Source organism: Tiliqua scincoides, chromosome 2, assembly GCF_035046505.1.
Source record: "Tiliqua scincoides isolate rTilSci1 chromosome 2, rTilSci1.hap2, whole genome shotgun sequence".
Taxonomy (NCBI): domain Eukaryota; kingdom Metazoa; phylum Chordata; class Lepidosauria; order Squamata; family Scincidae; genus Tiliqua; species Tiliqua scincoides.
Genome location: NC_089822.1, coordinates 72,423,082 through 72,437,280, shown reverse-complemented (window position 1 = coordinate 72,437,280; position 14,199 = coordinate 72,423,082). Strand labels below are relative to the sequence as shown.

General features: G+C 43.7%; 1 protein-coding gene across 4 annotated transcripts in view; it reads right to left on the bottom strand.

Annotated features, from left to right (window-relative positions):
* The window catches only part of SMARCA2 (SWI/SNF related, matrix associated, actin dependent regulator of chromatin, subfamily a, member 2), a 144,483-nt gene that overhangs the window by 103,303 nt on the left and 26,981 nt on the right, over nt 1–14,199 (bottom strand). For all 4 annotated transcript variants that reach the window (XM_066617545.1, XM_066617543.1, XM_066617541.1 and 1 more), the window contains 3 exons: nt 12,235–12,558; nt 9,009–9,110; nt 4,757–5,006 (listed from right to left, as the gene is read on the bottom strand). In XM_066617545.1, the coding sequence (XP_066473642.1) occupies nt 4,757–5,006; nt 9,009–9,110; nt 12,235–12,558 (676 nt within the window). The remainder of the gene's footprint in view (nt 1–4,756; nt 5,007–9,008; nt 9,111–12,234; nt 12,559–14,199) is intronic.

The following is a 14,199-nucleotide window of genomic DNA, read 5'->3' as shown; positions in this document are numbered from 1 at the left end:
ATGCTTTCAGAAAAACAAACACATTCCATTTATTACAAAAGAGATGTAGTGGCATCAATTGGTATTTGGTTTTCAGAAGGCATACAGGTGGGGCCCTCGTATCTGCAGAGTCTCCATTCCCAGATTCCCCCATGGATACCAAAAATAATGGATAATCAAATCTGTGATTTTCTTTTCACTTGCTCTGGTTATGTCTGCAGCCCTTCTGAGTTTAAGAGAGGCTATACATGCACCACCATGTGCAGCCTCTCCAATGCTCAGAATGCTTCCCAGAGCCTTTAGAATGTGACTTCTGGTTTTTGTTGAAAACTGTAAGTCACATTAAAATGGCTCCAAGTGACAATTTGAGTTTCAGAGAGGCTGCGCAAAATTGTACAGCCTCTCTGATGTTCAGAAGGGCTCCCAGACGTGGCCAGAATGAGGTTCCAGTCGCGTCTGGGAGGTCTGCAGGGGAGAAATCTGGTCCAGTATCCTCAGTAAGGCAAATCTGTGGGTGCCTGATCTGCAGATAAAGAGGCCTCACCTATATTTCCTACTCACAAGACCTTATCATCACTTATACAATTTGTCAGCATCACCATTAACTGCAACTAACATTCACTCCATGATCTGAGAACAAATTCAAAATGCATTTTCAAATTCTAGCTAAATGGGAACCCTTTGTAAACTTAAGACTAAGGTCCCCAAGGTTTAACTGAGTTTAGGCAGGAGGGGAAATTTGTTCTAGGAAGAAAGGGGGCGGCAAAAAGGGAATAAACATTCTTGAAGTTGGCACTGGCTCCCTATTAACCATAATTACCAATGTTAGAGCTGTACTGTAATTCATCCTGTACTGTATGTAAATCAACAGGTAAAAGGAAAGAAATAAAAGCCAAATATACCAAACTGCAGATACTGCCATAAGTTTAAAACAAATATTTGCTTGGCTTTGTTTTATTAAACAACAATAGCCAAATGACCTTCGCATAAAATTAAAAAGGGGAAGACTGGTGCAGTGCAATCCTATCTTGTGCTGGAACAGGCAAGCCAGGAGGCCTGCACTGTGTCCAGCGCAAGTTAGGTGCCCAAAGTGGCTCAGCCAGAGGCAAGGAGAAACTCTTCCCCTTACCCCCAGGTAATCCACTGCAGCCCCAATGGGTCTCCTCGGACTTGCGCCACCTCCAGAGGTGGCATAAGCCTAAGGACACTGGAGCGCAGCCACTCTGTGCTGCTCAGGAAACGGGTTGGGATCCAGTATAATAGCTGGGTCCCAGCCCCACCTCCTGCTCCCTGCCCTCCCCAGGACTGCCCTCCGCCCGCCCACACTCCACCACGGAACACCTCCCTCCCACCTCCTCCCCACAGTCCCCAGACCCCTGCATCAGCTGAGCTCGACTGACGCAATCTACCTGGGGCAAGCTGGTGTGAAGACTGGATGCAGCCTCTGTGGTCCAGCACACCTCTGTGCACTGGTGCGGCTTGCTCCTGAGGAGGCGCAAACGTGCTTTATAACACGTTTGCAACCCTCCTGGGCCAGAGCAAGGGACTTGTACCAGCCCAAGGGCACTTTAGGATTGCACCCAAAAATTAAAGATTTTGGGGAGGGGGAAGGTAATAGATCAGATTAATACAGTTGGCTGTCAAAGTATTTTAAAATATAGCACTAATTACATCTTCATGTATTAACTCTCTCTCTGTGTATTTATGCATGTGCACGTGTGTGGTGTTTGCCTTTTTTTTTTTTTAAACTTTACAACTGAACTACCTAGCTAAGAAAAAAGGCACTTTTTCAATTAGTGCTCCTCTTATACTTAGCAGGGGTAGAGTCCCTCTTCACTCCAGCCCGGTGTCTTTTCTAGTGGTTGTTTGCTTGTGTTCCTCTGAATTTTTTTAGATTGTGACCTCTTGTGGGACAGAGAGCCATTTCATTATTTGATTTTCTCTGCAAACCACACATCATCATCATCATCATCATCATCATCAATACCTACATATGAAACTGTAATTACTGCTATATCTTAGAAGACTTCATGACAGCCAATTTCCACTCAAAATAAATGCATCAAATATGCAAATTATGCTTACTGCCTAATCCTTGGAACAGATGATAAAAACTATTTACATTTAGGAGGAAATATTAAAGACTATTAAGTCATTCAATCATAAGAAAGGTATAAAGAGGAAAGCAGTTTCTTGAAGCTGCCATTTACAAGTGCTTCAGGGATTTCATCTTACTCTGTCCAAAATACATTTAATTAATCTCCACAGTGCAGTTATTTGTCTCCATCCATGCAGAAAGTGAATTTTGAATTGGAACTGCAGATAAAGATCTTCTTGCAAAGGGCACTCCCTTGAAACAGCTGAGCACGAATACAAAAGTAACATTAACAGGCTGCAAGATTTTTGGAATGGGTGCCATGGAGTAGGATTGATTACTCCAAGAGTCAGAAAAGCTTTCTACCAGGGATACTTTTGTTAGATGATAAAAGGGATCCATTTGACATAATCCCCTGTGCTCATAATTTCAGGACAATAGCATGTGCAATTTTTTTATTAGGATTGAGAAGAAAAGAAGCTTTACACACAGTGGAATGACATTAAATTACACTGCACATTATTAATTTTACAAAACTTATTCATTAAGATGAAAGAAGCATTGTATTTTTAAAAAATTGAAAGCTTTATAAGAATTATAGCATAAATTTATTATGCTGGCCCAGTTTCAAAAAGCAAAGTAAGTTGAACTGTTCTTTACATTTTAACAAAACATTTAAAGATATGTTAAATATACATTTTTACTACACTCTTTGTTAGTCACACATAGACTAACAATGGTTAAGGAAAACAATGAATGATGAAAAGTGATGAAAAGTGATGAAAAGTTAACAGTTTGTCATGAAACATTGCGATTGGAAGACACACTCCACAATCAGCTGTACTGCCCTGATACTTCCCCATAAGGGAAGTATCCCTGCTAATTGGGCAAGAGGCACTTTTTCAAGTGGGTTCTCCTCTTTTTAGCAGGGGGAGAGTAACTTGCCCACCTCACCCCAGCAGTGTCTTTTCTAGTGGCTGTCTGCTGGTGTTCTTTTTGCATCTTTTTAGATTGTGAGCCCTTTTGGGACAGGGAGAGATTAGTTGTTTGATTTTTCTCTGTAAACCACTTTGTGAACTTTTAGTTGAAAAGCGGTATATAAATACTGTTAATAATAATAATAATAAATAAGGCCAGGCAGCTGAGCTTCAGCAAGCTCCAAGCAGAGTTGGATTCTGTGACAACTGCTAGCATTGCTCGCCACAGATCAAAACAGTCACAATAGCTTCAGGCTTGGAACAGGGAGTCTCATGGGGAGTAGGACTTTCCTTGGTAGCACAATTTACAATCTCAGCAAGAAGAGTCTGCCCTGAGTTTGAGTAAGTGTGAAAAACTAGGAAATTCTGAAAGCCTCAGAAGCCTGTCCAACCAAAACCACATTTCATCACATTAATCAAAACCACTTCTTAGCTAGGGCTATTATGCCAAACTGCAATCTCAAAAGTGCAGTTTTTCCAACTAGTATAAAATGTTCCTTGTATTTTTATAACTTAAAAGGAAAAGTGGAATTACTTTCTGCATAAAACTTCACAAGAAAGAACCATGCCAATAGATAAAGGGTTTAAGGCTTCAATCCTATACACACTTATGCAGGAGTAAGTCCCAGTGAATTAAGTGGGACTCATTTCTGAGTAGACAGGCATAGGACGGCACTGTAAGAGAAACATATGCAATGAAAATATGGGTGAGTACCCGATTGTATACTTACCTTACACTGGCGCAGGAGGCTCCTAAGTGTTGACCAGAATGTTTGCAGCAACTCAGGAACAGGCCAAGATGACACAAAGATGTGCACCAGCCTGCTCCTGTCAGATTCTATCCCTGAGCCACCCAGACAAGATAAGTTTGTGCCAGCCTGGGCAGGCCAGCACACAAGGTGGGACAGGGTGACAGGAGGGCAAGACGGGGGCGAGGAGGGGGTGTTTTGGGGCAGAGTGGTCCATGATGCGGATCAGGTCCAGGAGAGAGGTGGGATTGGCCATGGTCCCTTGCGCCAGCCCAGGAGGGTTCCAAACAGGAGTCAGCTAGGCTGGTGCGCAGAGGTGTACCAGCCTGTGGAGGCTGGAACAAGCCTCTGCGCCGACGAAGGCACTGAGGCTTACATTGGCCCAGCTGGGCCGACGCAAGCCTCTAAGGTAGGTGGGGAGAGGGCAGGGAGGAGACAGGAAGGAGGTGTTCATGGGCAAGGGGAGGGCGGGCGGTGGATGGCCCCAGGGGTGGAGCAGGAGGCAGGGCTGGGATCTGGCAGTTATGATCACGGGAGGTGGGACTGGGATCTGGCAGCTTCAAGTCGCTCCGCTGTCCTCAGACTTGTGCCACCTCAAGAGGTGGTGCAAGTCCAAGGAGACCCATAGGGGAAAGGGCAACTTTCCCAGAGGTAAGGGGAAAAGTTTCCCCTTGCCTCTGGCTGAGCCGCTTTTGGCCCCATCCTGTGCTAGATAAAGCGCAAGCCTCCTGGTTTGCCTGTTCCAGCACAGAGTAGGATTGCGCCCTAAAATAGTTTAGCACTTATACACACTTTCCTAAATTACCCAACAATTATGTAATAGCCATTTCATAAACAATTCTTCTCCAGCATATATAACATAGTGAACGCTGTCAAGTGTTCTTAACAGTTTTAAAACAAAATGAATTAAACTATCAAAGCAAATGGATACATCTTATGCATCTCAATATGATTACCTATATTCCCGCTCCTGAAGTATTTCAACAGGATCTAGTCCTTGAGGCTTCTGAATGGGGCTGATACGGTTCTGTTTTTGCTGCAGTTGAACAATAGGTGAAGGCTGACCAGCTGTGGGCTGTGGTACAGAAGGACCAGGCATTACTGCAGAAGGCTGTGCAGCTGCAGGGGCAGGTGAAGGTCTTCCACTAGGGGGTGGAACAGTAAGCTTTTGAGGTGTACTAGAAACGCTCATATCTGCATTTTGCCCTGCAAAATAAAAGGTACTGATGTTTAACAAAATGGCCAAAATATCTAAACCAAATATTTATTTATTATATCCTTTGGCTAGGCACCTAGATAAAGTATTCAAAAAAGTCAACAGAAAGATTCACACACTGCATGGAAAAAAAACATACAGTATTCAATATGGCCAAACATTGAATCTGCAGCTTACAGGTTTTCAGGCACCAACAACTGGCTGAATCCAGGCTCACCACAATCCCTAGTTCCTTAGGTATGGCTGCTTGAGATATAACTCCATAGGAACATAAGAGCCTTGCTGGATCATGCCAAGGACCCATCTAGTCCAGCTTCCTGTATCTCATATTGGCCCCCTCAGATGCCTCTCAGAGCATACAAGACAACCTGTATCCTACTGCCACTCCCATCTGGCTCTCAGAGACAGAATACCTCTAAAACCTGGAGGCTGCATACAGCCACCATGACTTGTAACCTGCGATGGACTATTCCTCTAGAAATCTGTTCAATCCCCTTTTAAAAACATGTAGGCCAAGTACCCTTACAACATCCTGTGACAAGGGGTTCCACAGATTAATCACATGTTGGGTAAAGAAATATTTCCTTTTATCCCTTCTAATGCTTAATTTGGCCACTGAGTCCAAGCCTCAGGCTCATGGATTCCCTTCTTTGTCCTTCCTCTGTTATCCGATGTATTCCTAATGTCCTGGTTTCAGAAAGATATAGTTTTCAAATGCATGGGTTTTGTTTTCTTAATGTTTAACTATGTCCTCCAAACTAGATCTGAAAACCCACTGTAAACTGTGGTTTCCGATTTTGGTTCAGAAGACAAGTGCCGACAATCTATGGTTCGCCTGCAATAGGAAATCAGGGAAGGAATCAGAATGAATGTTAGGAGGATGGCAGCCATAGCTTGGATTTGATGACCAAATTGTGATTTGGCCTTTACCTCTGAATGATCCTTCACAAGTTGTTTTATTTGGGTTTTTATACCTGAAACTACTGTTTCTACCATTTGAAGGTTGCAAAATCTATATGCATATAGTTTATGAATATATGTATCCACTGAACATAGGTTGTTCTTGTGGCACTGTGACCATATAAAAAGAAACATGCTATGAGTAACATTAGTATCTATGAATGCCACATCAGTAGATGGTGTACAGGTGAAGGAGATATGCAAAACTATTGCTGAAAAAAAAGTGTAAATGTGTCAATGAAGTAATATACTTTCCTGTGTTGAATGGGCATGTGCAAACCTACTGCACAATGTAAACATTGACATTTACCAGTAATTCTCAACATATTAGAAAGTCAGTAATAGAGTTCAGAAAGTTTTGCTATTTACCAATAAATATGAAAACCAATCTAATAATGAAATGTCATACTCATTTCCATCCTTAACTGATAAAAGATGACATTTACTAGGGTACATTGGTAAATGTCCAAAACAAACCTCATAACACAATCATTTCTGACATCTGTCTGTCTGCCTGCCTGTCTCAGGAACCACCAAGTTCCCTCACCAAATTATTGCATTTCACTCTCATTGTCACAATTCACAAGGAGAAACACAAAGAGATATCCAGAAAGGTGAATACCTTTTTGAAAGATGAATAAATGCAAGGAAACACAAGGAAATGTCCAGAAAAGTGAAAAAATAGTTTTTCAAACTTGCATATATACTTTTGATAAAATTATTGCATGAATAAACTTATTATTCCACCACATCAGTGTGAATAGAAATGGTTCACAAAGAACATTTTTGTAAACATTTGAGCTTTAAGGAAATTAATAAATATTTCCTCTACTGCTGAAATGCTGCAGTGGTCTGAGTGTCTTCCCAAAACACCATGCAGCAAGAGAAGCAGCCTCTCAGATCAGTGATTCCCAACCTGAGGTATGTGTACTTCCAGGGATACTTGCCAGGACATTTAGGGGTACTCAAAAAAGAATTGAATAATGGTGGAAAAAGGCAGGTCTGAATGAGAATGCCTTGTGGGGCTCACAAGGCAGGAAGGAAGGTAGTAGCGGACTGCAAAAGATTCACCAACCACTACCTTCTGGTCATCAAAATGTGTATCAGATATGGATCAATAGTTGAAAAACATAAGTTTGAAATAACAGCAACTATATTAATTACAAACATTTTACTAAAATGAGGAGTACAGTTCATGGAAATGGGATGCCAAGGGGCACACCAGTTAAAAAAAGTTGGGAACCACTGTCTTAGATGAAGAGGAAACAGTTACTCTTAGCACTGAAAAAGTTATCCCTCGCCCTTGTCACTTTTTATTTTATTTTGTCTTATTGGTTCAATGCTATTCTCTTACTGATGTCCTGTCAGGACTATTGTCCCATAATTATTCTTGTATTGCCCTTTATGCAAAGAGCAGCACAGGAAGGGAGAGGGCAAACAAGTAAAGCCCCAGAGATGTCAGAATAAAAGTAAAATAACACCTTCTGTTCGATGCTAACCAATTAACTTATTTCTGAGTCAAGACCCTGAAATCCATTACAAGAAAGTGGCTGGGTTTCAGGATAAGCCATCTGCTAGTCACACAGTTCATAGATACATAAGTAAAACTGCTTGAGATTTTTGAAGATGAAAGTGTGTCGTTTCCTAAATTTTATTCAAAGGGCCTACATGATACTAGAAGGCGTTTTACAGAAGAATTAAAGGGCTTTTTCCAAGAGGAAGAGAAGAAGAAGAAGAAGAGGAAGAGGAAGAGGAAGAGGAAGAGGAAGAGGAAGAAGAAGACAATGTGAAAGCTATTAAAACCAAGCTGAAGAAGAAAAGATTGTAGTATTCTAAATATTATAACATTATAAGTAATCTCCTGGATACATAGTCTTAGTATTTCATCAAAAAGTTGAAGGTTATCATCAATACTCATGTGCACTTCCAGAAAGAAAAGCTTAACCTTTGCACCAGCTCTTCAACTCAGCCTCATTCCTCATTGTTGGTGCAGCAAACACCCATTATTATTGCTGCACATGTGTTCCTGGGAAACTGCTGTGTCATGCAGTCATGGCACAGAAGACATTTCAGCAGGGAGGGCGAGGGAATGGTGAGAAGAGCAGCTAAAATGCAACAAAGTCACTGCTAGAGCCTGCATTCTGACCTTCACTTTGGCTGATGAAGATCCACATCCTGCTTTTGCAACATACATGCATGCATACAACGAAAAATCACACACGTGTATCCACACACACACATTTTAAAAGTGACTAAACCTACTTGTTTCTCAATTTTTTTTTCCTGTAGTAAACTAGGTAAATCTGGGTTCTTCAACTTTATGTTTCTGTGACCCATAAAACTTAATACATGTTTATGCAACCTCCCCCACATATGATAGCTAGTCACAACCCACACTGAGAACCTCTTGATTAAGACAACTGGACAGTCTAGTTCAGTACTGTCTATACTTACTGGCAACAGCTTCTTGGGGTTACAGATAGGGGTCTTCCCCAGCCCTATCTGGAGATTCCAGAACCTGAACCCAGCTCCTCATAGCTTTGAAACCTCCTTCCAAGCTACTTGCAATTCCCACTTTAAGAACCTGTGACGTGCATTATTTTTATGTAAATTGTATGCTGTATGGCAGTGGTTCTCACACATTTAGCACCAGGACCCACTTTTTTAGCATGAGAACCTGTCAGGACCCACCGGAAGTGATGTCATGACTGGAAGTGACATCATCAAGCAGAAAAATTTTAGCAATCCTAGGCTGCAATCCTACCCACAGTTACCCAGGAGTCAGTACCATTTACCCTCATTGTTAAAAGAATATACATAGTAGCTCATTAAAAGTATAGTTCGGTAACATTTCCCCAAATGCAGTCACATATCATGGCAGCATCAAGTCTAATATATTAAAAATAAAATATTGAAATGGATGGGGACCCACCTGAAATTGGCTCACAACCCACCTAGTGGGTCCCGACCCACAGTTTGAGAAACACTGCTGTATGGTATATTAGGGCTGATAGTTATCTTTCATCTTTTACCTTCTGGCCAAGTTTTAGGAGCCATGGCAGGTGTGTGTCCTGGCATTCCTGCAGCAGTTCCTGGTCCAGCTGGTGGGACACTCATTGGATGCATCCCAATCACTACAATGAGTAACAAGGAAAGAAGTTATTAGAATATGGCACACATTTGAATATTTGTGGTAAATAATGTGTGCACCCCAATTGAGTATTTTAGAGGATTCCGCTGCATGAAAAGTAAATAATGAGATACATGTGCATCAAAAGGAGCATTCAGGAACTCCCTCTGGGAATGGAAGTCCCACCATGAGCAGAAGGAGTGTTCTGATCACACAAGGGATTCTTCCTTCCAGATCTGACTGCAATGTTACTTCCAATTCTAAATGGAGCTCACAACAGTGGACACATCAGTCATGCTACTCCAAATGTCGCAGACAGCTCTTTGGTAGCAAGCAGAGTCACGTGAGGTTGGAGTCTGACAGGAACAATGGAGCCTTCCTCCACACACCAGTAGATCCACAAAGACAGAATGAAACAGGAAGGATGGCAGGGGAGGCGGGACAAGGGGGGAGGAAGAGGAAGAGCAGAAACAAGGGGGTGGAGGAGCACAGATCAGGTCCACGAAACAGTGGTGTAGCTAAGAGGAGCAGGGGGGTACATTGCCCTGGGTACCACACCTTGAGGGGGGGGCCAAACCACACACTCCCTCCTGATGGTGGAGCCAACGTGAAAAAAAGTGGCCTTCTGAGGGTCAGGGAGGCAAAAACCAGAAGTTCCCTTCTAAGACCTCCAGTAGGCCTTCTGAGGCATGGAGAGTACCACCTCCTGACACAAACGGACACAATGGGGGATGTTAAATTTGATCTAGTAGTGGAGGATGTTAAACAGTTTTGTGCCCCCAGGTGCCAGATGCCTTAGCTATGCAACTTCCAGGAACAGGGCAGGTTCATCAGCAGCAGTGGATCCAAATCCCCTTCCCGGACCCGATCCCACAGCACTGAAGACACTTCTGGTTTGCACCAGAAACTTCCAGTCACATCCGGGAGGTTCTCTAAGACCCAGCTGCAGATTTAATTATCTAAGGAAATCGGTATCTGTGGGGGTTCCTGGAATGGATACCCCACAGATACTGAGGGCCCACTAAAGTGAGTAAAAAGCATTATTGTAAAATAGGTTTGTACTATTCAAAACCTTCAGTAAAACATTAGTAACTTTTAAAAAGTTTATTTACAATTAAGAAAAGATTACTGCAATGCAAGAAATGACAAGGAAAAATAACATTTACAAGAAAAAAGTGATAGTGATAGGGCTTTGGGACGGAAACTGCCTTGGTCGCCTTGGTGGATGACCTACACCGGGGACTGGACAGGGGGAGTGCGTCCCTGTTGGTCCTGCTGGACCTCTCAGCAACTTTCGATACCATCAACCATGGTATCCTTCTGGGCCGATTGGCCAAGTTGGGAGTTGGAGGCACTGTTTTGCGGTGGTTCCGCTCCTACTTGGAGGGTCGGTCCCAGATGGTGGTGCTGGGGGATGCCTGCTCGACACCCTGGCTCTTGAAGTGTGGGGTGCCACAGGGTTCAATTCTGTCCCCCATGCTATTTAACATCTACATGAAACCGCTGCGAGAGGTCATCTGGGGTTTGGAGTGGGGTGCCATCAATATGCCGATGACACCCAGCTCTATCTCTCCTTTCCTCCAGACTTCAGGGTGGCGGTTGAGGGCCTGGAGCGCTGTCTGGAAGCAATGAGGATCTGGATGGGGGCTAATAAGCTGAAATTAAATCCAGATAAGACAGGCTCTCCTGGTTCGGAAAACCTCGATGCAGGTGCTGGATTATCGGCTTGCGCTGAATGGGGTTGCACTCCCCCTGAAGGAGCAGGTCCGCAGCTTGGGGGTCCACCTGGACTCGCAGCTGCTCCTGGATTCCCAGGTGGCGGCTGTGACTAGGGGGGCCTTTGCTCAGCTTCGGCTGGTGCGCCAGCTGCGGCCATACTTGGATTGTGCAGACCTGGCCACGGTGATCCATGCCACGGTGACATCGAGGTTAGATTATTGTAACTCGCTCTATGTGGGGTTGCCCTTGAAGACGGTTCAGAAACTGCAACTAGTGCAGAATGCGGCAGCTCGTGTGGTTACTGGAGGTAGGCAGTTTGACTCAGTCAGTCCGCTTCTCCAGCGGCTACATTGGCTGCCCATTCGTTTCCGGGCCCAATTCAAGGTGCTGGTTTTGACCTTTAAAGCCCTATACTGCTCTGGGCCAGGGTATCTTAGAGATCGCCTACTTCTGTACAATCCGGCTCTTAGGTCATCAGAGAAGGCCTTTTTACAAGTGCCGCCGCCTAGGGAGGTACGTGGGGCGGCGGCTAGAAATAGGGCCTTCTCAGTAGTGGCACCAATGCTATGGAATTCTCTTCCCTTTGACTTAAGAATGGCTCCCTCTCTTGAGACTTTTCAGCGAGGCCTGAAGACCCTTCTGTTTAAACAAGCTTTCTGAGTTCTCGGCCTTTTTAACATCTTTTCAACATCTTTTAATTTTTTACAGGCCTGATTCTTTTATGACTTGCTGCTCTATGCTCTTTTTACCTTTTTACTACTTGTTATCTGACTACTGTTTTTATGATATGTGTTAATATGCTTTTATCTGTTTTTAAATTATGTTGTTAATCTGTTTTTTAATTATGTTGTTTAATCTGTTTTTAACCTGTTGTAGGCCACCTTGAGTCCCTTCGGGGAGAAAGGCGGGGTAAAAATAAAGTTATTAATTATTATTATTATAGTGAAACATTGTGGGTCTTCAGGACACCTGTTTTATGCAGCTGTCTATTAAAAAAATACTGATAGTAATTTAAGATTCTAGAATTTTTAAGAAGTGGAGTTTTAATTTTTTGCAACATGTATACAACTGAAGTGAAAATCTGAACACTCAGGTTACAATTCTATTTTATTTTATATAATTGCACAGAAAGGTCACTATAAGGCTCAATTTGAGCCCTGTTTTTTCCTGCCATCTACTCCAGCAGTGCGCACACATATGCATGCATGAAAGCAGCACATCAAGGTATTACACAGAATGGAAGACCTATGCATGCCTCCCATACTCCCATCCAGTCTGTGCTTTGTGGCTGCGCTTTGATTCTTAAATATTTCTAAAGATATAATCAATACATGAGGCCACAACTTGGTCAGAAGAAAGGCAAAAGAAAAAACTGAGCTGGCTAATAGTATAGTACACAGTTATTTTACCAGATGGCTTGTTGTAAAGTGCCTGTTGCTGTTGAATCCCAGGTAGCGTCCTCTTCCCTTGTACAGCAAGCTGAATATTTTCAGGTATTGGCTGTCCTCTAGCCAGCATTTTGTAGGCTAGAATCTGAGCTCGGAGTTGATGCAACTGAACAGGACTGAATGGAGAAGGGCCTCTGTTGGGATGGTTCATAACTTGTGGATCTCCTGGCATCATGGGTCCTGGCTGACTTGGTGGCATCTGAGGGGGAGTCGGACCTCCTCCAGACATTGGACTAGACACATGCTCTGGTGCTCCCAATGGGGAAGGATGTGGAGACATATAGCCTGTAAAAACAAAAGAATATCCCATTCTGTCATTTTCCAACTATTAAGCCATACCAATATATGAGTAAAATATCTGAAATCAGCACATCAACATCATCAAGAATATTTATACATCACTTTTCAACAAAGAATTCACAAAGCAGTTTACAGAGAAAATAAAATAACCCTAACCCCCCTTCCCGCTCTCAGTTCCCTAACTTGAGTTGACATGGACATGCACCAACTATAGCTGGCAGACCTGGTGCCTGGCACAGGCTCATTCCAGGGCAAGGTAACAAATGTTCTCTTTCACTGAGGAGGTTTCTGGAAGCCAAAACGTTCCTGGGGGACACAGCAGGAGCCATACTGGTACTGCTGCATTGCTGTGAAGGAGAGTCGTGTTAGGATTGGGCTGTTAGCCCCCAAGTAATGTACTGGCTCCATTCCAGAGGTTTGTCCAGAACAGGGGTGCCCAAACCCCGGCCCGGAAGCCACTTGCGGCCCTTGAGGCCTCTCAATGTGGCCCTCAGGGAGCCCCCAGTCTCCAATGAGCCTCTGGCCCTCTGGAAATTTGCTGAAGCCTGTACTTGCCCAACGCAAATTCTCTCAGCGTGAGGGCGACTATTCGACCTCTTGTGTGAGCTGTGGGATGAGAGTTCCCTCCACTGCTTGCTCTTTCACATCTGTGATGCAGCAGTGGCAGCAAAGGAAAGGCCAGCCTTGCTTTGTGCAAGGCCTTTTATAGACCTTGAGCTGTTGCAAGACCTTCATTCATTCATATAAGTTCATCTTTAATATATTCATTTATGTAAACTTATGTAAATTTATACAAATTTTAAATGTAAATTAATTCTTTTTTTCCCTAGCCCCCAACACAGTGTCAGAGAGCTGATGTGGCCCTCCTGCCAAAAACTTTGGACACCCCTGGTCCAGAAGTTGGAATGTACCAAACTCAAAACAGATGGCTCTTGCTGGCCCAGCACTATTGTGCCTGTGCAAAAACACCACAACAGGCAGACTGCACCTGCAGCAAAGTGTTGATGTGGCCATCTGCAACTTGGGTATCTGTACTTGGGCAAGCTTATCATCTCACAGCCTCAGTTCCCTCATCTGTAAAATTGGAATAATGATGATTCTATGAAGATGAATGAGATACTATACTAAATGAATAGGACCATACAGAGTGCACTTACTAAGTTATGGGCCCAGTCCTATCCAACTTTCCAGCACCAATGCAACCACAATGCAGCCCTGATGTAAAGGAACATACATTCCCTTACCTAGAGGAGGCCTCCCTGGCCTCCCTACTGCAGGATGCAGCACACACCCCGTTGGTACAGCTGCATCAGTGCTGGAAGTTGGTTAGGATTAGGTCCTAAGTGTGCCAATATTACCCTGAAATGTTACATATACAACTATATGGTGACCCGTACCAGCCGAAATCCTGCTACATGAGGCAAGGCTGGTGTCTTCCCTACCAGCATTTTGGCGTAGACTGAAAACCTTTTACTTTCAGCTGATCAGAGCAATTCTAACTTGCGCTGAAACAGGCAGGCCGGTGGGCCTGCACTGTATTCGGAGCAAGTTTTGGGCGCTTAGTGGCTCAGCCCAGGGCAAGAGGAATTGCTTTCCCTTACCCCAGGGAAAGCCACTGTAGCCCCA